The sequence below is a fragment of the Pundamilia nyererei genome, unplaced genomic scaffold, assembly GCF_000239375.1.
Source record: "Pundamilia nyererei isolate P.nyererei 1_Seehausen unplaced genomic scaffold, PunNye1.0 scaffold00065, whole genome shotgun sequence".
NCBI classification, from domain to species: Eukaryota; Metazoa; Chordata; class Actinopteri; order Cichliformes; family Cichlidae; genus Pundamilia; species Pundamilia nyererei.
This window is the reverse complement of record NW_005187466.1, coordinates 2,068,677-2,093,978: the sequence shown is the minus strand read 5'-3', so window position 1 is coordinate 2,093,978 and position 25,302 is coordinate 2,068,677. Positions and strand designations below refer to the sequence as shown.

Here is a 25,302-nt window from a genome sequence, read left to right as displayed (position 1 = left end):
CACACACACACACACACACACACACACACACACACACACCCACGGACAGGGATTTAGGTAATAAAAAGGGAAAATGCCGAGGCCCCAAGGGTGAGACATGAGAGCTACAGGAAGCACAGAGAGCATGCAGGATTGATTTTTTTTGTCGTTGTGTTTCCGTCTCGACACACTTAACACACTCACTCCTGATGTGCGAGCTCGAGGCTATGAAATCTTAATGACAAGAACAAGAGCGGAGTTTATTCAACAACATCCAGCTAATGGTGATTATTTAGAGATTAACACTGAAACTGTTTGCTAATGAATTAATAAGTTCAGTGACAGAAATGAATTGAATGTGGGTAATTTATTCTGAATAATAAAAACCATTCAGAGTGCTTTGGTGGGCTCGCTTTTTAAAATGTTTGTTAACTGAATGTGTTTTGAATGGCTTTTTATATCAAGAGAAGTGATGTGAAGACTCTGTGTTGTACTGTGTGTTGTGCTCGAGGAAATTGTGGCAATCGTTTTTGTGTAGCAAAACTGATAAAATGGCAGGTTCGGAAATTGGCAGCTTTAGAGATAAAGTCAGAAAATTAGTTGCAGAAACCTAATTCTTCACCTCATAAAGACTTAATATAAAAAAAGCTCCGCTTGTTAGATTAGAAAATCCTTCAAACTAATTATCCAGCTCCTCTACATCAGATTATTATTTATTTTCTTCAAGATTCCTTATTATACAGTGTAGGTCTGCCTGACGCCATGTCAATCAGATAAATATGTCAGAAATGGAAGTGGAAGCAGCTAATAATATCAGTTTGTCTGTAATCTGATGGAAGCCAGTGCTTTACTTTTATTTCTCCCTTTTATCTTTTCAGGATGGATGACATTCAGCTCTGCAAAGACATCATGAGTTTAAAGCAGGAGCTAAGGCAGATTGTCGCAGTACCAGGTACAATTAACAGTCACTCATGGAAATTCTGCATCAAAATCAGGCGATAAAGAACTCACAGTTGTTCCTCTGCATGCAGAACTGTCCACACTCTCTGTTTAGACTTGACCAAAAATAGATCTTTTGATAGAAAGTGCAGCTCACAGGAGGCCTATCGCCTCTGCGAGTATCACACTGATTTATAGGACGTGTCGTAACAATAAACGACGCAGGATTGATTGTAAGACCCAGGGACACAGTGAAGTTATGAGGGAGAGATAAGCATACACACACTCACAAACACATAAACATCCATGCATCATCACTTTGAAGGAAACACAAGCTGAGGGAGGTTTTCCAGGCAAAGAGTCTAAAATGAATTTCAGTAAACACTCATTTACTGCCTGCATGTTTTCATTGTGCAAAAACGGAATCAAATATTAGCCTACAGTCACTTCCAGCGTTGCCTGTATCAGAAATGCAGCGAGAATGTGCTGAAGTGGCTGACTGACGTCAGCTGCATCGCACATAGCAACCCAAATGCGTATATGAGGCTATGCATAGAGAGAACCTGGCAACAGCAGGAAAACACGCCTCCTCCGAGCGCATGTACATCATGTGTCAGTGTGTGTCAGTGTGTGTGTGCAGGAGGGGCTGGTGTTGTGTTCAAGGATGCACACATGAGGATCAGGACTGACCTGTCAAACGCTGCCTGGATTTTATTTTACCACTTTGACAACCCAGCAGCATATACGAAATAACAGTAACACATCCAGCATGAGTAGTTCTAATTTAGCCTGTGTGAAGGCTAAATTTTCCCCGCAGCTTGAATGAAGTAAATCCCTGAAGGGAATCTGGGTCTCGACTAGTTTGATGTGTTTTTTTTTTAAAGAATTTTCTCATTTAAATTCCTTGTGTATTTGTGGAAAATTTATAAGGAATCTTCAATTTTGAGATCCAGATAGACTTAAAAAATAATCCCTTTTAATGGGCTCGGACTCACCTCTGACAGAATTACTTCTTTGGGAATGCGGCTAAGAAACAAGAAACCAAATCAGTCAAATAGCCCCCTTTGGAAGAATTGAAAAAGTACAGCACAAACGTAAATCAGATTAAGACTAGTATATAACTAGTTTTGCCAACATTGATCAACATAGAAGGCTGCGCGAGAAGAACAGAAGTGTCTTGAGTTGAGGTGTGTTTTATTTTTTTCTAGCTTTAATTCATAGGAGAGAAGATATGTTACTTTCTTATCACATAAATTATTAATAGGATCGCATTATAACATAGTGTTCCTTTTATTTTGTCCACTTGCCACCTAGTCTGCACTGCCCTGTAAAATCTCACTGACATTCCCTTGTGCCAAAAGTGTTGCATATGCTGTTAAGGGGGTTCTGGTATCCCATTACTCCACTCCAGGACAAAAGGAGTCATGTGACAGACCCAGCTACCTCTCCTGCGCCTGCTCCTCTGACTTTGGATTATGTCTAACCCGTGCATCCTTCAGGCTGTCCTGCCCCCTGGGAGCTTCGCTCTGTAGCTGCACTGCTCCATGTTAGAAAAAGCTGGTTTTAACAGTCATTTTTCATCCGCTTTTTCTCAAATAGCCTAGATATCAGCATTTCCAGACAGCCTACCTCTGCAGCCATGTGTCGATGTGTCCTTTTCTGTTTTTACATACATCTGATTTGGTCTGTTAGTGTATATTCTGTGCTTTGGAGTGTGAAGGTTAGCTCTTTGAGGCAGGACAATTCTGATGCTTGCAGATGCTTAATCCTTCAGCCAGCAAAACTAAAAAGAAGGCTCACAAACATTTGCATAATTGAGTGAGTGCCTTATTTGTTATAAATTATGCGTGAGTCAGAATTAAGGATCTGTTTTGTGACGTGACTCAGTGTTAAAGAGAATCTGACATTCCTGTAGGGTCGGTCTGTAGACATCAGATGAGTTGCTGCTGTCCGTCTTATTTTCTTCCTTGTTTTCCCCCCAGAGAAAGAAAAAACCAAGAAGCACAGGCAGCGAGAAGAAGAACTGATCCTGAAGATCCATAAACTGGTGCAGAAGAGGGATTTTCTGGTCGACGATGCCGAGGTGGAGAGATTAAGGTACGGCCCTCCTAAGCTCTGAGCACAGCTCATATCTGGGATGACGTCTCTGTGTGCTGACTGTCTGTTTACTCAGATACCGCTGGCTGTTTATTTCTTCATTTGATCCTCATAGAAGAGTTGAGAAACAGCAGGAAGGAGACTCATTAGAGTAAATGTGTAGCGCGAATGTGAACTTGACTGAAGACGGCGAGCAGGGGTCACTTCATCATCACAGCAGTATTTAGCTGTGTGTGTGGGAGGGAGGCTGACTGATGACTGTGGCTCTGCATTGTCTGCTCCCCCAGATAACCCACAGAGTGTGACACAGAGATAACTTTCAGATAGGCAAGATAATGGGTTTAAATCACAGCGTGAACAAATGTCTGTGGGACTCAAAAGATTAATTTTGAAACTGTGCCTTCAGATTGTTCTGGGTTATTTCGGTGTCATTATAATCATTTTTTGTGACAGTACTGAGTCACAACCAAAGAGTCTTAAAAGTGATTATCTTCTATCAAAATCAATGCCACATGTAGCATTAGATTACGTCCAATCGTGTGTTCTCTTTAATTTCAGGTAACAGAGCTGCAAAGATAAATCTTTAATTTTACAGTCTACTGGGTCTACTGGGAGTTTTCCCCCACAGACATCTCTAGAGTTTATTGAGAAGATATCCAAAATGCCTTGCTGAAGCCCGAGGTCAATAGCCAGACTGCTTTAGGCTCATAGGAAGGCGAAAGTAATTCAAATAATAACTTGTTACAACACTATGCTGAAGAACATGTCTGAACATACAACATATTGAACCTTGAAGCAGATGAGCTGCAGCAGCAGAAGACCACACCAGGTGCCACTACTGTCACCTAAGAGCAGGAATCTGAGGCTACAGATTGTCAGTTGGGCTGCTGCTGGTTATGTAATGATGTGAGGGATATTTTTATGATACTTCGGGGCCATTAGTACTAATTAAACATGGTTTAAAATGCCACGTCACCCGAGTATTGTTGCTTACCGTGATTTCCTGAACTTTACTCAAATTGTCTCTGCAGTCACCCGATCTCAGTCCAAAAAAACACCCCTGGGATGTGATAGCATCATGGATGTGTGATGCCATCATGTCAATATGGACCAAAATCTCTGAGCATCATGTTGACAAGCTGTTTGTTGTGCTACAAGAATTAAAACAGTTGTTAAGGCAAAAGAGGTTCCATAATGTTACTAGTAAGGCATCAATAATGGCGTGGCTGGCGAGTGTATGTTTCTATATTTCCTATAAATTTGTTCAGAGGAAGCATATTGAAACAAAAATTCTCATTTAGGTCAGCAGATGTCATTTTGTTGAGTGTTTGAAGTCCTGTACAAAACTAAATGGTAGCCAACAAGGGTGCAGAGCAAGCTCCTTCCTAATATAATTTAGTGAGATACATGATTAAGTGTCTGAAAGACAGAGCAGATACAGAACCTAATAATAATCTTAATTTGTACTTCAATAAGGATGAAAGCACATTTATAGATCCTGATGACCAAAACGTCAAAATGTAGACCAGAGAAGGACAGAAAATTTTTTTATTATGCCTCTCTGGCTTCTGTATTCCAGCCAAGTATCGGTTTTCTTTTTTCGCCTCTTTTTGTCTTTAAATATATTTAAAACTGACCTCCGCCTCAAAGTGAAATTAACAGAAAAAATGGATTATTTGTTGATTTCTTCATCTTCATATTTTATTGCAGTTTGAAGGTTACAAGAGCTCATGACTGCTTTGAAAACAGAAATATTGGATATATAAAATGTGCTCAGTAGAGCTTACATTTTATTACTAAACTAATTATAGTTAATTCAGGACCACTGTAGTCCAAGGATTATTATTTCACTGAGCAGTAATTCATGTTTAGCAGCGTAGCTCTGTTCTGGAAGAGGCGCTCAAAATATTCTCAGCTTAGCTGTCAGCTGATCGGGTCTGGACTGTATTTGACAGATTTCTTTTGGACTAGTGTGAGTCCAGATACTGGTGGAGTTGATGTAGTTGGGCGACCGTAGCTCAGGGGGTTGGGAAGCGCATCTGTAACCAGAAGGTCGCCGGTTCAATCCCCAGCCTCTCTGTCCTGGTCGTTGTGTCTTTGGGCAAGACACTTTACCCTACTGGTGTTGGCCAGAGGGGCCGATGGCAGCCTCGTTTCTGTCAGCCTGCCCCAGGGCAGCTGTGGCTACAACCATAGCTTGCCTCCACCAGTGTGTGAATGTGAGAGTGAATGGGTGCCTTGAAAAGCGCTATATAAATCCAATCCATTATTATTAGTAAAGTCATGGAAACTTTGGCATCTAGGAGGATGAAGTGATGATTGAGGAGGTTAAACGTTGGTAGGTCTGAAAAGGAAGACTGACAGAAGGAGCAGAGAGTGATTGACCTGAAGAGTGTGAGCAGAAAGATAACATGACAAGTACAGTGATGTCAAAAGAGTGAAAGAAGCGATTTTGACAGAGTGGGAAAAAGAGGCAAGAAGGAGAAAGTGACAAATAGAATAGAAAGAGACAGAAAGTGTTCATACATAGTCGGATAAAGACAGGAAGGAGCTGAACTGACTCCAAAGCTTCAAAACAAGTATATATGTTCCACTAGTGTATGTAGGCAGTGAGAGTGGATAACCCTGATATGATTCTGGCTGACCACGTGGCAGCCAGTTAGATCAAAGTCTGCACAAAGGAAGGGGAGTAACAGAGATGAAGCCTGTTTTTATGAAAGATAAGTCTGTAGTTGCTCAAAGTAATAAAAAAAAACCCTGGTTGTTTCAGACAGTAGGCTTCACCAAGGCCCACTATAAGATGAGGATTGTCTTGAACTGTAAAGCATGTGTGCTCACTCTAATAGAGATTAAGAAGAAAAATGCAGAGCTTGAAATGAACAGACGAAGGAATTTTAAAAGTTGGTAGTCTCTTAAAACAAAATACCCCCCCAGATTTGAAAATACCAAAAACTGTGGCGCAGCCATGCTGTCCTGTCAGTCAGTCAGTCCAGTAGTGCTGCTTCAGTCAGATAAAAGCAGACATTTTCTGAATTTCATTCAGACTAAGATGTGGATGTTTTGTACCTCAGGGAAAAGGAGGAGGACAAAGAGATGGCGGAGTTCCTCAGGCTGAAGCTGATGCCTCTGGAACAGAAGCTCAAAGTCACACAGAGTGAGTGAGAGGTTAAAAATAACTCATGCACACCATCTTAAAGAGACAAGAGCATTGTATGTGATTATGTCTCTTTTTTTCCCTCTCCCTTTACGACAAGATCCTCCAAAGCCCAAGAGACAAATCCCTGAGCCGCCTCCCAACAAGCCATCCATCACCAAGTCAGGAGCGGCCATCATTAAGGACTGCTGCGGAGCCACCCAGTGTGCTGTAATGTAACTGACCCAAACCTGCTTATGGCCCCGACCCTGTGTCAGACACCGCACTTACATCACACGACATGACGTACATCACTTCCTGTTACTCGGAGAGTCGCAGTCAACCACGAAACTGTTCAGGTATCAGATTCGTAGCTTAGTTTGCAAGAGGTTGGGAGCTGATCCCCGGTCGGTATTTAAGGGAAACTTTTATAGTAAGGAGCTTTTAACCAAGACCATGAAATAAAGGGAAAGGAAGCTGTGAAGAGAACTGTAAATAAAAACTATGTTGAAAGTGTTGATTTATTTATTCAGTCAGTTTTCAGATTGGTTAATTCCATCATGACAGGTTCAATGAGGATGGATCTCATCTGCAGAGCTACAAGCACAATGTCCATAAAGTGAACTGAATGCTGGGGTTCTCTGACAGGAAGGGAAAAGCTGATGTCTGACGACGGGTATTCATTCATTTAGTGCTTAAAATCCAACCAGTGAATCTCTCAGTTGCTACATTTTATCATTTTCCCCAGGTGGGACAAACACAAGTGGCTCTGAAAAACAATATGGCTCCCTGCCAAGGGACTTATGCAAACTGATTTATATATGCTAATGAGGAGAGGGAGCCAGTGGATGATTTTTTCTACAAGTGCTGAGCAATATTATCAAACAGCAGTTTAATTCTTAAGGCATTTACAAATTAAACAAAGACTTAATGCTGAACAAACTAAGTTGCCTCTTTTCCACTGACGTGCTGCCAGTGCCCGTGTTGAACTGGTTCTGTATGACAGAGACTGAAGTCAGTGCCAAAAATCTGATACAATACTGTTGCCAAGCCGGAAGTTGAAACCACTAACGTCAGGGTGGAGATACAAGAAATATAGAGATTATTCACCTGCAGATTCTGTCCACAGTACCCCCCACCCCACTGAAATTACTCCAACCTTTGCTATATAGCATCCGGTTCATTCTCAAACCTGTGGAAATGTCAGCTGGTTCGCAAAGGCTCTATGCAGCACGGCATCAGTGGAAACCAGATTAAAAATGAGCTTATATTGGGCTCAGTGCTAGTTAGCAATGTGCGTCCTATAGGAGAGGTCCAATTATGTTTCTAGAAGTCTTCAAAAGGACAGTTTTCTCTATCCAATCTGGAGTGAGATCACAGAGAATCATCAAAAGAAAACTCTTATATATCAGAACAACATTTAAATGAAAATATGATGGGAGAAAAGTTTACAATTCATTTTGAGATAAAAAAAAAATCCATTTACATCTTGAGGTGTTCTGGGGAGTCCTCTAAATCAAATGTTATAGATGGTAGTAGAATAAAACTGGAACAAAAATGCATCTAAACTTTTTCCAACACAATTTATAGAGAGTGCCAACTAGCATCCAGCCTAATGACTCACCTTTATAGTTTTCAGGAACCCCTTTCATGATGACTTTAATGCCTGTATATGCCAACACTTGATCTTCCATCATCACATTTACCCTCCTCCCAAAATCAGCACATCAGAGGCCATATTAAGATCTGCATCATCAGCTGCCAGGAAGTGTTCACTGTGGTAGTGAGACATCATTCATCATCATTCTGGATATTGCAGAGAAACAACATGCATCCTTTGAACTTAAGTCTTGCATTTTTAAAATGATAAACTCCAGGAAATGAATGCAACTCTGCTGTAAATGCCTCCAATAGATGGTGTGTGTGTTTGAGTGTATTTAGGACTTTAGTGTGACTCATGTCAAGCAAAGTGTTGCTCTCTGTCACTTTACCTTTGTTCTGATAACTTAGCATTCTGTAGTTGTAGTGGATTTATGAAGGTCCTAATGTCAAAGTATTGAACAAATATGCAGAAAATAAGCTGAAACTACCTGTACATATATGTTTAAATAAAGAGCATCTTTCAGGAACTCACTGTGTGTATGTTTGAATAATGAGAAGAGGCAGAAATGATGCTTGTGAAATTTATTAACGCAAATCTTTTTTGGTCCCTTCAACAATGTGACTGTTACAGCAACTTTAGGTGCAGCACAGTGGTAAAACAGTGCAGTACAAGGAAGGGGAGGGGGAAATTAGTTGGGCAGTTTAAAAAGAAAAAAAGGTTAAAGGACACTGCTGAATAAATCAGAGAAGAACAACAAATGTGCAATATTAAAGTTCAAAGTAAGACAAGGTGAGATACACAGGCAACGAAGAAACTTGTTTAAACCACCATGCAAACGCCTCGCATTCATTAAACCAAAACTATGCATAAGTGCATATGTTGACTGGTATAAGAGCCTTTCATTGATGTAACTGAATCAAAGTGAAAACGAAATAAAATCAGAGGTAGTTGTCACTGCAGTACACCGAGGAGCTGCTAGGGTTTGCTCAAATTCACTAAAAAGTAATGTCTTCATTTCTCGTACGCATTTTAAGCTCGTTTCTATCATTACCACTTCTAAATAATGATTTTGAACCAATGAGTCTTTAATCAAAGTGGCTTCCAGACAGTCAACAAAACCCTGCAGGAGAGATAAACAATAACAGCCATAATTAAAATCATTTTGATTTGTATGTCAGACATTTTGGTGAGTTGTTAGGGGAAATCTTTCAATTCATGTCTGACAGAAAGACTCATGTTATGCTTCGAACACTGACTAAACAGGCAGAGAACGCAAACTAACTGATTAAATGGGCTGCTGCCCATTCTCTAAACTTTTCTCTGAACAAAAACAGCTTCAACCCTCTGACTTCAGTGGCACCCTGGTCGTGCTCGACGTCACAGGCAGTCAACATTGTTTGGTGGCAATTCAGTAGCCAGCAGCCTGGTAAATGCTCAAGACAAACGAAATTTGAGAAAACTAACCCACAACAGTAAGTTAAAACTGCTATTAAAGTGGGTGGGGAGGTAAAGATGGTGAGTCCTTTCAGCACCGGGGCAGATACAAACCATTGTAAAAGCCCGGCAGATTCCAGAGAGCCTCAGAGGGGCCTCTGTGTGCACATCAATCTGTTCAGGAGGCTTCCCAGAGCCCCCTATGCTGTTCCTCAAACCCATCACCGATCACCTTCTTTCCCTAAAAACTCAACTATTCAGTCTCATTAAAAATCATAAGCTCAGGAGTGCTCACCGCTCCCCTCAAGATCTCAGACCGAGTGGATCACCAGTGATACAGCGGCGACCAGCTCCAAGGTTAAAGCAACAAACCTTGAGCACTTACAGTATACAGCAGCTGCATGGGGTGATGCCAACTCTGGGATCTAAACATCACGGTGGAAATAAAGACTGGTCTTAAAAAAACGTCTTTACAATCCTTCTGTTTGCCTCTGCTTCTCCTGGAATTACACCATGCATAAACTCAGTTATGCACAACATACACATTTCACACCACCTACTCCAGTGTAAACCACACACACACAGACAAAATACTAAAACAAAACACACACACACCCCGGCTGCTGACTAAAGACAAAGCTTAAGTCAGTTTCTGCTGACTAAGCACGCTCATGGCTGAAATACTGAAGTGCCTTTTTTTTTTTCTTTTTAATAACTTTTGAGGCCTTCGTTAGAGGCCCTGAAGACACAAGCCAAAGTCTTTGCTATAAATTAAGTGAACATACAACAATAAAAGTTCCGGAGAGCAGCAATTGTTGCAAAACCAAAACTGTTCAAAGACCGACAGCTTCCACAACACAGTCTTAACAGTTAAGACCTGGCTTCTCTTTAGTCCCAGCATTTAATTGCCACTCAATCCGCTACACATTTAAGCCAAACTCTTCTACCGGTGACCAAATACTCTACACAGTACAAAAAGGAACTGAACTCTATGCTGAGGCTACTTCCTTACACAGACAAAATACAGAAGAATATCTGATTAAAAAGCAATTTCTTTAGAAACCTGAAAGAAACAGGTGGATGCTTCAGCTGCTAGTTTGGGTCAACATATCTGGGGTAAGCTACAAAGAAAGTTCTAAATGAAATTTTATATCTTGGAGATAAAGCAAGGAAGTATTTATGAAGGTTTCTCAATGTGGTTCATTAACAAAAATCTCTTTAAAAACCTTCGTGTATTTTTGTAAACAGTGAATACCTACACTTCTTTGATGTAATACAGAAAACCTAGTTACTCATCCCTAGCATTTCTCCCATTGTTTTCTACCACTTTGTTCACAGTGACAACAAACTCAGCTCATTCACTGAAAGTGTTCAACACAATATGGCTCTAAACTGAAAATGCACATTCATGGATATTAATTGCCCTTGGGAGGAAACTAAACACACGTTAGAGCAGATGACATTTGGCAAATCAGAATTGCAGAAAGTCTGCAAGAAGCAAATCAGTTTGGTGAACTTAGAAGACTGAACTGAAAAAACAAACCAAAAACTAACTAAAATGGCACAAATGTGATGACGAAGAATGCAGAATGCAACAGCCTGTTAGGACAAAGGGTCAAGACCAATGCTCTTCTGTGTTATGTGTTTAGTGTAGCCGTTCAACTCTTTTATTTAGAGTTACACTGTATGTAAACTTGTATTGCTGTATGTGAGACTGTATGTGTATATATGAGAGGATCAGAGGCCTGCCGTGAATGAGAAGTTGGCTGCTAATTTGATTCTACTACGTGAAGCTCTTCTGCTGGGACTGTCCATGGACAGGAGGGTCTTTGTGTCAGGTGGTGGTGGTGGTTCTCTGGGGTCTGCAGAGTCATCTGTGCTGCCATCACGCTTTGCAGGTAGATCAGCTGTGACGTCTGCCAGTGCCACCACATGTTCAAACAATACAAACAAACAAGCTCACACTTAACTACAGATGGAAAAGGTGCAAATAAGACTGAGCCTTTTAATTTTATACCACAAAAACAGTATAAATCAGATGGACCACCTGTTGGTAGTGGAGGAGTTCTCTCCTCAAAGTGAATCAGATCCGCCTGCTGGACGACAACGGGGTCGGGGTGAAGCTGAGGCGACGGTAGGCAGGATGGAACAGGGCCACACAGCAGGTCCACTGGAGACGACAGACACAGCAGCTCTGACTCGGCAGCTGCATCAGCACCTGGAAGGTAAAACAAAATAAAATCAATTAAAAAGGCTGGCCAACACACGAGGTCTCAACAATAGCCAATTAAGAGGAGGAGAGGATGATGCAACATCAAAAAAACTGAAAACTGAAAAAAAAGGCATTGAGCTTTTTTCACCATGATTTTTTTTGTAAAGCTAAGAAAAAGCTTATTTCAGAACTCCTGCCTTTCTTCAGTATATCTTTAAAGACTACAAAAACCTTGAGCAGTTATGTATGACTTCCATTACCTGGACTCTGAGCTCCAGATGTTGCACTGCTAATCGGGCTGTCTCTCGGGCTCTCAGTGTTCTCCGGCTGGGGGCTGTTGGAGACTGAACAGCTTGGTTTTGCTACAACACACAGACAAAGCACTTTAATTACAATTTTCTTACAATGCACAGCCGCCATCTCATGAAATCACAACCCAAAAATCACCTTTTAGTTTGATCACTTCAGTCAGCACAGTGGAGCATGTCAGTAACCTAAAGTTCAATCTGAACTTTCAATAAGAAAGACTCCCAACACCTTTACCTTTCATATCGTTCTTCAAAACGATAATCCTCTTGTGACCATGCCCTTTGATCCAGATCACCTGATGAGAACAAATCAGAAACTGAATGGTGAGAACTGATAGAAATAAACAATTATCACAAAAGTTCAGGACATTAACAAAAGCGATCAATAGAGAAAAGGTTTAAGAGTTTATTTAGATCAGTGTTGCCCACACAAAGATTACTTGGGCTGGTTGCCCATGTCTATTATCAGCCACCAAAGTGTATAAGGTTAAGAATATTTTCTACTATGAACACAACCATGTGCCATCCCTTTACTAGTGAACTGCTCTTCCTGTCTTGCATTTTTCCCCCACTATATAGCGTTCTTGTCCGGTTGCCATACGGTGATATTTAATATTTATAACCTTCCCTAAAATGGATTTTTGACTCAAGCTCCACCATCTTAGACGGTGCTGGTGACATTAGTCCGTCTCCTACAAACTGGAGGTCCAATCTCACCAGAACCTGCAGCAGGTGGAGAACTACTTCATATATGCCCTGAACTACTAAGCTGAGTTCAGAACTTGGACTACTATCATCAGCAGGTAAAGATGCCAAATGTCCTTGGGCAAGATACTAACCCCGTGTTTGCCTACTGGTGGTGGTCAGAGGGCCCGGTGGCGCCTGTGTCCGGCAGCCTCGCCTCTGTCAGTGCGCCCCAGGGCAGCTGTGGCTACAATGTAGCTTGCTATCGCCAGTGTGTGAATGTGTGTGTGAATGGGTGAATGACTGAATGTAGTGTAAAGCGCTTTGGGGTCCTATGGACTAGAAAAGCGCTATACAAATGCAGGCCATTTACCATTAAAGATTAATTCATCCACATAAGGAGATTCTTGAGAGGGAGCTGAGTTTTTGAAGGAGAGAAACAAATACAAGCTGTTTGGGAGTCCACACTCATATGCACACATAAGTCCATGTCACATATAAGGTGCAAATCTGAATGAAAGCCTGTTCATGTTTTAGAATGATTCCTTACAGAGGAGCTCCAGTCTCTACTGCAGTAACTATACCTGTGGAATCGCACTGAGCAGCTCATCAACGCTGGTGTACCCACAGAAACGTGGATCAAGGCTGCAGCCTGTGAATTTGTTGTATGCTCCGTGGAACTCAGTCAGGAAGATCTGGTTGTAATGGTAGGTGTGGAGCAGCGCGCGTACATTACGAGCAAACTGGTAAAGCCTGGTTAGCCTCACAAATTCTTCCCCATGACTGCTGGCAGCTTGAGTGGTATCATCAGTTTCCTCGTGGTACAGCTGTGAAAAGATGATGATTATGGATCAAGCACAGTAAAAGTATTGAAAAAAAACAAACAAACAAAAAAAAAAAACCCAAAGAAAACTCTCGTACTCACCTCGACCAGGTATGGAAGGCTCTTCAGTAACTCGCTGAGAGAAAGGAACCCATATTCACATGGGTTTAGCGCAACTCCGTGAACGCTTAGGTAATACTGGCTCAGCTCCTCCACCTTCAAACCTTTGGTGATGTTCTCATCTTCTTGGGACATGAGCAGTGCCAGTAGCTGTGAGGTCAGAGAGCGCAGAGACTTCCTGTTGATCAGCTGCACTTCCCGACCATCCGCGCCATCCACCACCTTTCAGAAATGCACAAAGTGGGTAGTTAAGACACATTTTCAGATATTCTTAAGTTATATGAAATGAGACTTTTTACCGTTTACTGTGATTTTAAAAACTTTATAACCTCCAGGATGACTGACAGGACTTGTGCGAGACTTCATTTTGTGCATTTAATAAACTGGCTAATTTATAATGAAGACAAAACCCCTGAAACAACAAATCTATTAATTTTATTTTTAGCAGACATGACCACATGCTTCTGCCTTTACAAAAAACATCTGACTGTCAAGTGAAGCTCTATTTTTATTATTTTATTAAACTAAGCAACAGCGAGCTTTTCAGCAGATAGATTTACACGGCTTCCCCTGGGGATGTTTTCTTCTTTACCTTGACAACATGGCAGAGTTTGGTCAGCAGAGCAGGCAGGGAGCTTGCGTCGAAGTCTTGCAGGCGTAGCCCGTAACCAAAGGTTTTGCTGTACTCTGTGAGCAGCTGACTCACAGGCAGACTGGAGTTTTTCTGAGCCCGAAGCAGCTTGACCAGCTGAGCTGCCAGAGCTTTGATACGTTCAACCTCAGTGAGAGACAGCACTTTCTCCTCACCGCACTCCAGCACCTGATGAAGGACGAGGGCATTAAATGGTAAGTTTGTTTTTCATGAAGACCAAGAGTCCCAGACATCATAATTATATTTACAAAGACAGTTCTATCCAAGCACTCAAGGGAGATGCAGGAAAAAGAAACCTGGCCTGATCCACTGACTGAAATCAAAAGGCATGGCAAATCCTCTTAAGTGAAAAATAACCCCATGCCATTCGTTCCCAGAAGTCTCATCACCAAAGCAGCATCAGTTCACTGTGACTGATGCTGGCAAAACTTCTTATGCTGTGTACATACTGGAAGTGATTCGATCGTCGTGCATCGCCTTGGCCAAAAGCAAAAACCTACTGCACGCCACACTCACCATCAGGACATCAGGGATTGCTTCAAAGAGCTCAATGAGCTTGGTGAACCCATAGTGGCTGAGCTTACACTGGCGACCAAAGTGGTGGTGGTAAGTTGGTATAAACTTGCTGAAGGGCATTCGACAGTGAGGCTGGTGGCGAAGCAGGTCCACCACCTCCTTCCCAAACTGCTTGGTACGCTCCAGTTCTTCCATAGTACGCTCTAGTAAAGAAAAAAAGAAAACTACTTTAGTGATAGGCAACCAAAAAGAAATGCATCATTAAAATAAAATACGGTTTCTCTGGTTAACAGTTTCTGCAGGTAAGTAGATCCTTTTTTAAACTCAAGTCTAATGCGCTTTTAAATTCTACTTCCAAATTGACAGTTATGCACTCACCCCTCTTAGGAACTGAGATGACTGTGTCGGTGGGCTGTTGTGTGATGGTGATGGTGGTGTCAGGGATCTCCGTCAGCAGATCCATCAAGTCACATATCCCATAGTCAGTTACTCTCCAGTCTCTGGAGAAGCACCTGATTCACAAAAGAATGCATTACAGCACCCACACCACTAATAATTCAAACAGTTTTTCCGCTCCTATGAAACTAACACACGTGTCCTATTTATGTTTAATTACCAATGGTATGCCTGCATGAAGTCCTTGATTGCCACTTGTTTGCTGGCTTGAAACTTAAGCAGTTTAAGCAGGTCTTGGGTGAAGCGTTTAACTTGAGCTCGGTGAGTTAGAGTCAGTAAACGCTTTGTACCCATACCCAAGATCTGTTGGTTAGAAAAATGAAAAACGTATAAAATAAACAAAGACAACATGAACAAAGACAACATGAACAAATACATTGTTCAATCGGAAGATCATCACTGGGTGGTCCTCATTAAAAGTACCTGCAGAACATGTGGCACAGCCTCGAGGAGCTCCAGCAGCTTAGAGAAGCCGTAGTCGGAGACGCGGCACTGCTTGGCAAAGTGATGATGATATGAGGGAATGAATTTGCTGATTGGCATTATGCATGACGGCTGACTTTTTAAGAGGTCAATAATCTCTCGGCTAAACTGGATGAGCTGTGGATTGCCGACTGGACTCTTGCAGCGTTGAATCCATGGCTCTGTGTGACAATTTAAAAATAAAATAAAATAAATTGTTAAGGTGAAATGGGCTGCCTGAGCTAAACGCAAACTGCCTGATAACTTTACAAGAACTCATATCAGATGGTTAAAGAGTTTAAAACAAAAAACCAACAAAAAAAACCCCCAAAACACACCCAAGATGAGAGGTCTGAACCGCACTATGAAAAATGAAAATGAAACTCCAATAAAAACCAGATTTGTAAATATACCTACCAGAGTTTGGCACCGGAGGTTTATTGTTGATCCACTTGATGACTTTGAAACCATTTTGAGCTGTGACTACTGTGATACTGGGAACACAGGTGACGAGGTGCTCCAGAGGAACACCACCTTCCAGTGACTCATTGCCAAGCTGAAGTGGTCTGAATTTTGCTGCATAACAGTCTGGAAAACTAAATGGAAATTAAACTTTTTAATAACTTTATAACGACAGAAAATATATTCTAACGTTAAAAATGCGTACACGTAACAGGTAATAAACCAGTTCTTACCTGAGGAGTGGAAGTGTGCCCTGATGTGACTGCAACAGACTGTGGACCTCTGAGGCTAGTGTGCTCAGAGACATTACAACAAAAGGGATTTTATAGGAATCAGGGTCAAAGTCGGCCTCACTGCAAAAAAACAAAAACAAAAAAACAACAACAGTCAGTGATGGAAAAAGGTCAACTTACGCTACAATATAAAGGTTTCGAACTGTTGTATACCTGAAGTCCTGCAGTGAATAGTGCTGTCTGCAGACAGGTTCATGGTACTCCAACTCCTCAAACACAACAGGACTCCCACTTGCTGAGGAGGAGCCCTCCTGGGATTGGGAAGATCCCAGTGGACTCTGACGTATTTGGCTGTTGGACAGAAGGCACACAAACCTTGAGCCTCCCTGCTCCCGCACTGCAACCAGCTCTGGGAGCCGATACAGATCGCCAACCACGAGCTTACGGGAATATCTGGAGAGAGCAGGGCAGAGTTGGAGTATATACTTTTACTACATTTTTTTGCCATCTCATTTTTTGAATGCTATACTCAAACACCAAATGTGTATGCAAAAATTAGACAATAACGAGTTTAGAAAGATACTGACTTTTTCTCATAAATCTCAGTGAACTTGAAAAGAGGAAGGCAACTGGCAGGAGCATCTTGAAGAATGGAGATTATCTCTGGGCTATAAAATAACAACCACAAATGTCACCACGATAGACCAAACAACAATTTAAATTTTTAAATTTCACAATGTAACCAACATATTAAAGCTCCAAACTAAAATATATATAAACTGTACCCGAGCATGGCAAGAGATTTGTTGCTGCCACCGGTGATCAGAGACACCTGAATGCGTTTGCCTCCGATCTTGTAACGGTGTAGGCCGCTGACTGCACTAATGGCCTGCTGCAGGGACATCATCTGAATTGTGGCCTTCAGCTGGTAGTCAGTGTGGGGGCTAAGCTCCACACTTTTTACCTAAACAAAACAAGTTATACCACAAAGTGATTTTGAGAGGAAAGGGTAGGTAAAACATATACAAACTACTTAGATGTGAGCAGAACACAGATATGCATTGCATGAAATATTGGCATAATTTGACTACGCTTTACCCTTCCGTATCGGGAGAAGGTGTCATTTAAAGTTTGCTGCAGATCCTTGCGAGACATTCTGTAGTCCAGGTTGGCAACCTGGATCTCTGCTCCCTCTGAGAAAGGCTCAGAAGCTTCAGAACAAGGGCTACGAGGGGCAGCAATCAGAGGTGAGGAACGGCTGGATAGGCAAGGGGATGCACTCCTTATGTTAGAGAATGGAGAGATGCAATAAAAACATAATTAAAATTACATTTATCATTACGCATGGTTTATAATTTGCATGCAGCAGGAGGTAACCTGGAAGACCAGGAGCCCTGAGATAAGACGAGGGGGCTGAAGCTTCTGTGTAGGTTCAACTTGCTGAAGGCGGAGGGTGTGCTAATCTGGAACTCCCCTGAGTTCCTGTCCACTTGGTCAACAGGGGATTCAGTTGTACTTTGAGGGCTGGAGTCCTCTCTGCTATACAGAAAGATGAACAACAGGCACATGCAGATAAACAACATGACGCAAACATGACAAACATTTTATTTTCAGTTGAAAATTTATTCCCGCCATCTCTGTGTGTACCTCTGGCTGTAGATGGATTCTACAGTGAGACCAGGCTTAGTTAGTTGCTCCAGTGCTCCAGCCTCACCATTATTCTGGGTCGAAGACGAGGCAGCACATCCCTTTTCCAAGTGCTGAAAGTTCATTCTGGCCTTCCCCTCCAAACTGCCCAGCTCCTGGATCAAGCAGGGAAGGCAGAAGTTAAGTTGTAGATATTGACCTGCTAGATAATGGTCGTATCCATCCTGTCCATGTGTGGAACAGGATGGTCAAGTGATTAGTTCAAGTAGTTACAAAATACGAATACAAGCAGAACAGAGAAACTCAGAAAAGACCATGGACTGCTGTTTAACTAGGGATGTACATTCAAAATGCCAAAGAAAGGAAAAACTGCTTTACCGTAGAGCTCATTTTCATGGAATTTCTTACATATTAAAAGCAATAATAATAATTTATAATTAACAAAAAGGTTTTAGATTGGCACCAAAGAAAATCTCCAGGACTATGATCAAATATTTTAGACATTTTTTATTATTTTTCTCCAGATTACAATATATTTTTGTTTATCAAACAGAAATTTCATAGACGTCAGTTAAGTAACGTAACTACGTAACTGTGCTTGCTTATGTTCTAAACTCACGAAGGGCCCATACTGAGCCAAGGACAACTTGTATTTTTTTAATTAACTTGACTGCATTAAAGGGTGTAACACTGTAAATTGCTCTGATATAAAAGGAATACTGAGCCAGTGCAAACTTTTCTGCTACTTGCCCTCGCAGCAATGAGAACAGCACACTGAAAATACTGTGGTAGTCCCATTGCGTTTGTTTTATTGTGAGCCTCAAATATAAAAACCTCTAAGGCTTTATATAAAAAAACAAACAACAAAAAAAACTAACAACAAAACAACAACAAAAAACCTAGGCTTTAATGTCTTCATTCAATTTTGGTGCTTAAAGAGAAATCTTAAATTACATTTTCTCCTTACTGTTTAACTACAAAGAGACTTAAATGTCCATCCCAGTTAATTCATGGGTCAGCTCCCCCCCCATTTGTCACACTGGTTACAAACAAACCAGAAAAAGACAAACCGAATCAGCCACTAGAGGTCATTTTTAATCATAGTAGAAATCAGCACTGTCCAAATTTCTCCAAAAGTAAATTCATTAATTTGAAAAATAGAAAAGAAAAGAAAGCGCTTATAGCAGCACATAAAGCAGAACCTGGACAAAACACACAAAATGGTAGCTCACAAACTACATCAGCACTGATATACTGAGCAAAACCACAGACACAAAGCTATATGGCGTTCATGCAATAACACCATGACTGACGAGCAGGAGAGGAGTGGATTAATGAAGGACAAGCAACACATATTACATGCGCAGGCAAAAGGCAGGAGCTAACAGTTACAAGCTGTTAGTCAAAGCAGCAATTAGAAGGTCACTGGGGGGGAGGAGAAGCTACAGTGATTTACAAAGCAGCCCAGACAAAGAGAGATGGCAATGGAGGCTGAGGGGAAGCAGGCACAGATGAGTCTGCTGACCTGATGGGGCTTGGCTGGAGCACCACCGGGAGGCCCACTGCAACCCCTCCTGGGGCTATAGGGCCTTTCAGCCACCGGACCAGGGGTGTGGCAGGGGCGGGTTGCTCGCCGTGGCCTTCTGGGTGACCTGGGTGTCTCCAGGGGCAGAAAAGAGAAGGAGGCTATAGATGGGGGAGGGCCGAACATTGAATCCTGGGTTTGAGAGGTCCGGGCCAGAGTCTGAGGCAAGTGATGGGGCTGAGAACGAAGCTCAGACTCAGGACTTGCATCGTCTCTGGGCCGCGGGGAGAAGGAGAGGCTGATTCTGTGGCCAAACACATCCTCATTTTCCATTCGCTTGCGGGCACGTGTAGCTGCCTCAGGGCTGCCAAAGCGGAGGACTGCTGTGCCCTGGGACACACCAAGTACTCTGCCGCCACAGTTGTCTGACAGCCGGCGGAGCCTGAGCTTCACAGCGTTCCGCATGTTCTTGTCACAGTTGAGAGGGAGGTTGTGCACATAGAGGTGGTTGAAACTGGGCTGAAGGAGGGGAGGAAAAGACACCGCGGCTGTCTGGTTTGTATTATTTACACTCAGAAAATAAAACGTTTATTTATTTTTACTTGGGAAAAAACAAGTGGGAATGGCCGACAATATTAACGATTAGCAACAATTAATGATTTCCAATTCCCACTATTAGATTAGTAACTCAATCGTGTGTGAAATTCACATTCCAGCTGCATCGCTCTTCACATTTGGCAAGTTTACATTAAAACGAGATTTTGTCCTTCGTTAATTTTGTTAGCGTATACTTACCTTAATAAAAGGACCGTTTAAAAAGTACTCTTAAAATTTTAATGAAGCATTTATGAGGCCTACCTGCGCTTTGACAAGCATGCGTGGTGGCAGATCTGCTGTTATCTCCTGAAAGGGCACATGGCTGTTGGCATGCTGCAGTAGAGCTGAAGATGTATGGCTGCCATGAACCAGGATTACATGGAAACCATGGCGATGACGCAGGTCGCTCAACTCGCTTGCAAAATTCACATCAGCTGTTAATAAAAAGGTGACCTGTGTTATCACAAATGTATGTGTGGTAACATGGCTGTAGTTCATTACAGGTAATCAGAGGTGAACTTACAGGATACCAGTACAACAGTTGCAGGTGCAGTGTGCGTCTCAGCAAAGCGCCGTAGGCTCTGACGAAGTTTGTCATCTGCAGCATTCTTGGCTGTGGCATTAATATGTGCAACAGTAACCTGTAAACGTACAATTATTAAGCGTCTGAATTATTCCTTCTTTTAGGCAGTGACTGAATACACACTCAACAAACTGTATGGATATTTTAAAAGTGTGTGATGTGTTAAGACAAAAATCACAAGCTGATCAGTCAAGCTAAAAATACTGAACGCACAACTTTTTTTTAACCTCTTCAGGACAAGCTATACTTAATGTTATAGAACCAATTACCAGCATGAAGAGAACTCAGTATTTGTATTGTCATAATTAGGGTAATTTCAGACTGCTTTTATTGCTTGAATATTACTGATACCTGGCAGTTGTTGAGCTCTTGGATGACAGCTTTACTCTCCTTGCTAATATCACAAACGCAAATGAATTCTGCCTCACGATGACCCTGGAAGAAGCGGTTGCGAATTCGTTGGACCACAGCTCCAGCAGAGCGTCCACTGGGGACACTGCAGTTCTCAATGTCCCAAAAGACCCCGACCGGAGGGATGTTCTCGGGACCAGTACCTTCTGGTGATCCTAGCAAAGCGATCATTTTAAAGCACACTCAGGTTTCTTGGAAGTTTATAGTTAATAAAATCAGTTCAGTTTTGTTGCCGATTTGTACTGCTGCATTACTGACTCCACTAACCATATTTCTGTCCAGTCTTGCCAAGACTGGTTGATGGCATGAGCATTTTGCCATCGGAGAAGGTGCCACAGCCATTACAAATAGGAATAGGAATAGGAGCAGTCTGAGGAATAGGAACACTTGGGTGCACCTTGTCGGACTCTGCCATCAGACCATTCATAGGCTGCAAAAGGGTACAAATTCAAGACGCTCAAACACACAAAAAAGCAATAACAAGAAATATGAAAAGCGATAAAAGCTTAAACACACATGATTCAGCTCAACATTTTGTAAAAAAATACCTGCATCTTTAGGCCACACAAATTTAATGAAGAGAGATCAACCAACCTTAAATAAGCACTCCTGACAGTAGTGTGCCCCCTTCACACAAACAGTGCGTTCAACATTTAGGTGCATAGGATTAGAGAAGAAGTGTGCTGAAGTGGCTGTAGTAGTGATGGTGCTGGTGCTTGGGTGACCACCGAGTATACTTCCTTGGGATCTTCTGGCTGACGCGCTGCAGTCCACACCACATGTGTAAAAGCCAGAAGAGGTCAGGCAAGAGCCATGCAAGCTAGCAGGTAGAGAGGAAACAGAGGGGAGAGAGGATGCCATCGGTGCTGAAGAGGGAAAGAGGCTGGCTTGACTGAAAGAAAGAGGTACAGCTGGGTAGGTGTGGAGAAGCCCTGAGCAGCAGGGGAGGTAGGGGTGTGATGAAATAGGTTGAGAGGTAGCAACAGAAGAGGACAGCTGAGGTTTGCAACTAAGACTGAATAAAGGATCAAAAGCTTCACCTCCAGTGCCACAGCTAAATTTATGTTTATACTGATGAACAGATGAGGCTACAGAACAAGGCCCAGACCTACTAGTACTGATCGGTGCTCCCAGAGACCCTGGGGCCATATAAAGCGAAACAACTCCTGCAGCATTGCTGCCGCTACCAACAACACCTCTGCCACCCAACAACCCAAAGCCATCTGTGTTGTTGTGGTCACAGTGCTCGCAAATGCTTACTTTGGGGCTAGCCCCCTCTTGTTGCTGATGAGGTGGTGGCGGTTGTTGGAAGGAGTCTTGTGCAAGCTGAGGGGGAGGTGGCGGCAAGCAGGGAGGAGGCAATGGGAGAGAGGACAGAGAGAAGGGCTGGGATAACTGGGAAGAGGAAGTATGGTGCAGTGGTGGAGGAGGGACATCTTTCAGATCCAGTACAGCCTTTCTGTTGTCCATGTGATTGCTCTGAATAAGAAAAGAAGAAAAAACAAAATCACTTCACATTAGTTCTGTAAATTTCTTGTGACTTCTCAAAGCCATAATAAAGACATATCTATATGAATTAAAAAATATAAATAAAGATTACGATATTTTTAAAAAAAAACATCTAAAAAAGATCAACAAGCAAATGTTATTATTGGAAAAAGACAAGATGAACTTTTTAAATGATTATTTTTATTCAGAGAAAAAAAAAAGGTTATCTAACACTACCAGGCCCTATGTGAAGAGGCAACTGCCCCCCCCCCCTTCTTAAATTAACTGATTAACCACATATTTTGGAAAGCTGAATTCAGTTTCACTAGCCAGAGTCATGCCTGATTATTCTCAGGTCAGATGAATTGGCAAATTCTTCAAATAGAGGATGTCCGACAAAGCGAAGTAAGAAACTAGATCTGAAAAGGCAACATGTTATGCCACATTCTAAAAATACTTTTTCTCATCTGTTCTCGAGTAACTGACATCTATCAGTGTAAAGGATTACAAAGCTATTTATAAGGGTTTGGAACTCCAGTATAAAATAAAATAAAAAACTGCAGGCCTCACTTGTATCAGTTAAAGTTACAGCACACATAAAACTATCAGCATTTTATAAAAAAGGATCATATCAAAGGTGTGATGGCCCAGGGCTTATTTGCTGTTTCAGGACATGGATGACTAGATGTAACTGACAGAAAGTCCTGAATGAGAATGTCCCCCAATCAGTTTGTGCTCTGAAGTTCAAGTTTACTTGTTTTATGCAACAGGACAACGATCCAGAACACAGTAGTGAATCCACCTCTAAATGGCTCAAAGGTTTTGGAGTGGGCTATACAAAGCCTATATTTAAATTTAATTTAGATTTTTTTGGCATGACCTTAAACAGCCACCAATGGTTGAATTAAAACAATTCTGCTACAGAAGAGTGGGACAAAATTTCTCCACAGTGATGCATCTCATTCCCAGTAAAGTGTTATCCACAAACTTTACTGCTGCTCTTGCTGGCAAGGGTGGCACATAGGGCCTGGTAGGTTAGCTACCTCTTCCCTCACTTAATAAATTAACTCCTCATTTTAAACATTGCATTTTGTATTTACTGTAATCTTTATCCAATATTAAAATTTGATAGATCTGAAACATTTAAGTGTGACAACTATTTTTTCTAGTACTCAGTAAGGGGGTAAATAACACTGCGCAGCAAAATAAAAAATAAAAAATTAGTTTACATTAATGGTTTGATAACATACCTGAAATATTTTCATTTTAATCTCTCATTTAGAAAACTGTTCAGTTTCTTCAATAAGCTCCATATGTCTGTACTGATAAATACATACTTTGTCTGTCTGATGAGGGGAGCTTGTTTCATGTGCGGAGAAGCAGTCCTTGAGCTTCCATAGCAGGGTTGAAGCCTCTGTTTCGGTGTGAGCGAGCCATGGGAAGGATCTAGCGCCACAGGTTGATCTCTCCTTTCCCAGTCCTTCCATCATACGAACCACAGGAGTCTTTCACCATACTTGCATCTATCTCTCTTCTCTCTCATGCTTTCCCAAAGAAACGAAAGTTAAAAGAAGTTTACTACAGTCATGCTGAATAATTCCCATATGCGACGTTGACACCGTGGTTAAAGTTCGTACCAACTCATTTATGATGACACAGATCGCAGGTGACTAACCGTGAGCCCGACAGCACAGCTTCAAAACATTACAGATAAATAAAAGGGTCATCTCCAACCCCAAACCTTTACAAATTCGACGGTTTTAACAGTTCCTCTTAGGCTAATGTCAGAAGCGAAGTAGTACGTAAACTAACCGATAAGATGATAACTTAGCTCGAGCTAGCTAACGTTACTTTCATTTAATTTACTCATTGGCTACGTCGGAACTGGCCTGCTAAGCCAACTAGTCTCACTACCTAAATCTAGCCATTAAAATAGAAATTTAATGGCTTGTCTTTAGCTATTTAAGCTAACAACTGGGTATTAATGTTTAGCTTGTTTGAACGCACTTGCACATACTTGCTCCCACAAGCTATCCTTCGAGATCCTTACGAGAGAATTGATACTATTCGGTAACAGCGAGGTAATGCCAAACAAGCTGATTATTTACCTGAGAAACCCGCGTCTTCTACATCTTCCTCAAAGGACCATTCCCTATCTATCTCCCTAGAAACGCGCACCTTTTTGTAACCTACTTCTGCCGGAAAGCAATTACTGCTGTCGTAAAATGTGTTCCTATTGTCCGAATCTGGCTGTTTCTCAATACTCAAGTACGCAAGTCCGTACTCGCGTTCTTACTAGTCCGTACTTCGTAAGTTCACGCGGGAATCTGGACTTCCCGAGAACGTCCTTGATCATCTCAGCGCCAGTTTTTACTGCCATCCCCTCTTAATTTAACTGCGATTAATATTTGCAATGGAAATTAGACATAGTATAAAAAGGTAAACATGATGTAGTAGATTTCAGATAGTATAGAAAGATAATTTAAAAAAAGAAGTATTTTAAGCACTTTGGCAAAATTCACTTTTACATATGATTTGTTTCATAATGTCTAATAAGGCACGATGGTAACAAACAGGTCTCATGTTAGAATGCTTTTATTATTATTTTAGTAGACACTCAAAACTTACAATAGGCTAATGGGGTTTGGAAGACAATTGAACAAATATTTAAAACATAATTTGATTATCTCTGGAGCTGCCTTCAGGATCATCACATATTAATATGCTGTTTCCACTCCCAGTGAAAATGTTTCCTCCTCAATTAAAAATATTTTTAATGTTTAATTCAGAGTCTGCAAAGTAAGAACGGCACATTTTCCATCAGGGGATGTGACAGGTGAAATATTCAGTTCAAAATATAAACTGTAAGCTTTTCAAGTAAGACTTAAAGATTAAATAAAACATCCAGTTATGAAGCTTAACTTTCATTTCAGCCAAA

General features: G+C 41.6%; 2 protein-coding genes across 6 annotated transcripts in view; one reads left to right on the top strand and one right to left on the bottom strand.

Moving 5' to 3' along the window:
- The window catches only part of bmerb1 (bMERB domain containing 1), a 13,189-nt gene extending 4,931 nt beyond the window's left edge, over positions 1 to 8,258 (top strand). The window contains exons 3-6 of the mRNA XM_005735807.2: positions 858 to 931; positions 2,901 to 3,015; positions 6,087 to 6,169; positions 6,270 to 8,258. Of these exons, the coding sequence (XP_005735864.1) occupies positions 858 to 931; positions 2,901 to 3,015; positions 6,087 to 6,169; positions 6,270 to 6,388 (391 nt within the window). The 3' untranslated portion in view covers positions 6,389 to 8,258. The remainder of the gene's footprint in view (positions 1 to 857; positions 932 to 2,900; positions 3,016 to 6,086; positions 6,170 to 6,269) is intronic.
- Positions 8,259 to 8,317: 59 nt separating this feature from the next.
- Positions 8,318 to 24,646, bottom strand: marf1 (meiosis regulator and mRNA stability factor 1). 5 transcript variants are annotated; one of them, XM_013911543.1, is made up of 27 exons: positions 24,473 to 24,646; positions 23,702 to 23,908; positions 21,471 to 22,355; positions 21,144 to 21,306; positions 20,817 to 21,031; positions 20,406 to 20,523; positions 20,144 to 20,316; positions 19,286 to 19,804; positions 17,761 to 17,915; positions 17,491 to 17,652; positions 17,212 to 17,395; positions 16,899 to 17,077; positions 16,701 to 16,781; positions 16,327 to 16,566; positions 16,114 to 16,233; positions 15,836 to 16,014; positions 15,380 to 15,600; positions 15,117 to 15,259; positions 14,879 to 15,012; positions 14,501 to 14,703; positions 13,925 to 14,152; positions 13,315 to 13,554; positions 12,974 to 13,216; positions 11,941 to 12,001; positions 11,658 to 11,759; positions 11,233 to 11,403; positions 8,318 to 11,101 (listed from the first exon to the last, which is right to left on the bottom strand). In XM_013911543.1, the coding sequence occupies exons 2-27, from the start codon at positions 23,852 to 23,854 to the stop codon at positions 10,923 to 10,925; spliced, it is 5,451 nt and encodes a 1,816-aa protein (XP_013766997.1). In that variant the 5' UTR covers positions 23,855 to 23,908; positions 24,473 to 24,646; the 3' UTR covers positions 8,318 to 10,922. The 5 variants fall into 5 exon arrangements, with proteins under 5 accessions (XP_013766997.1, XP_013766998.1, XP_013766999.1 ...); XM_013911544.1 differs by having other exon boundaries at positions 17,491 to 17,649; XM_013911545.1 differs by having other exon boundaries at positions 19,286 to 19,420.
- Between the last annotated feature and the right edge of the window lie 656 nt (positions 24,647 to 25,302).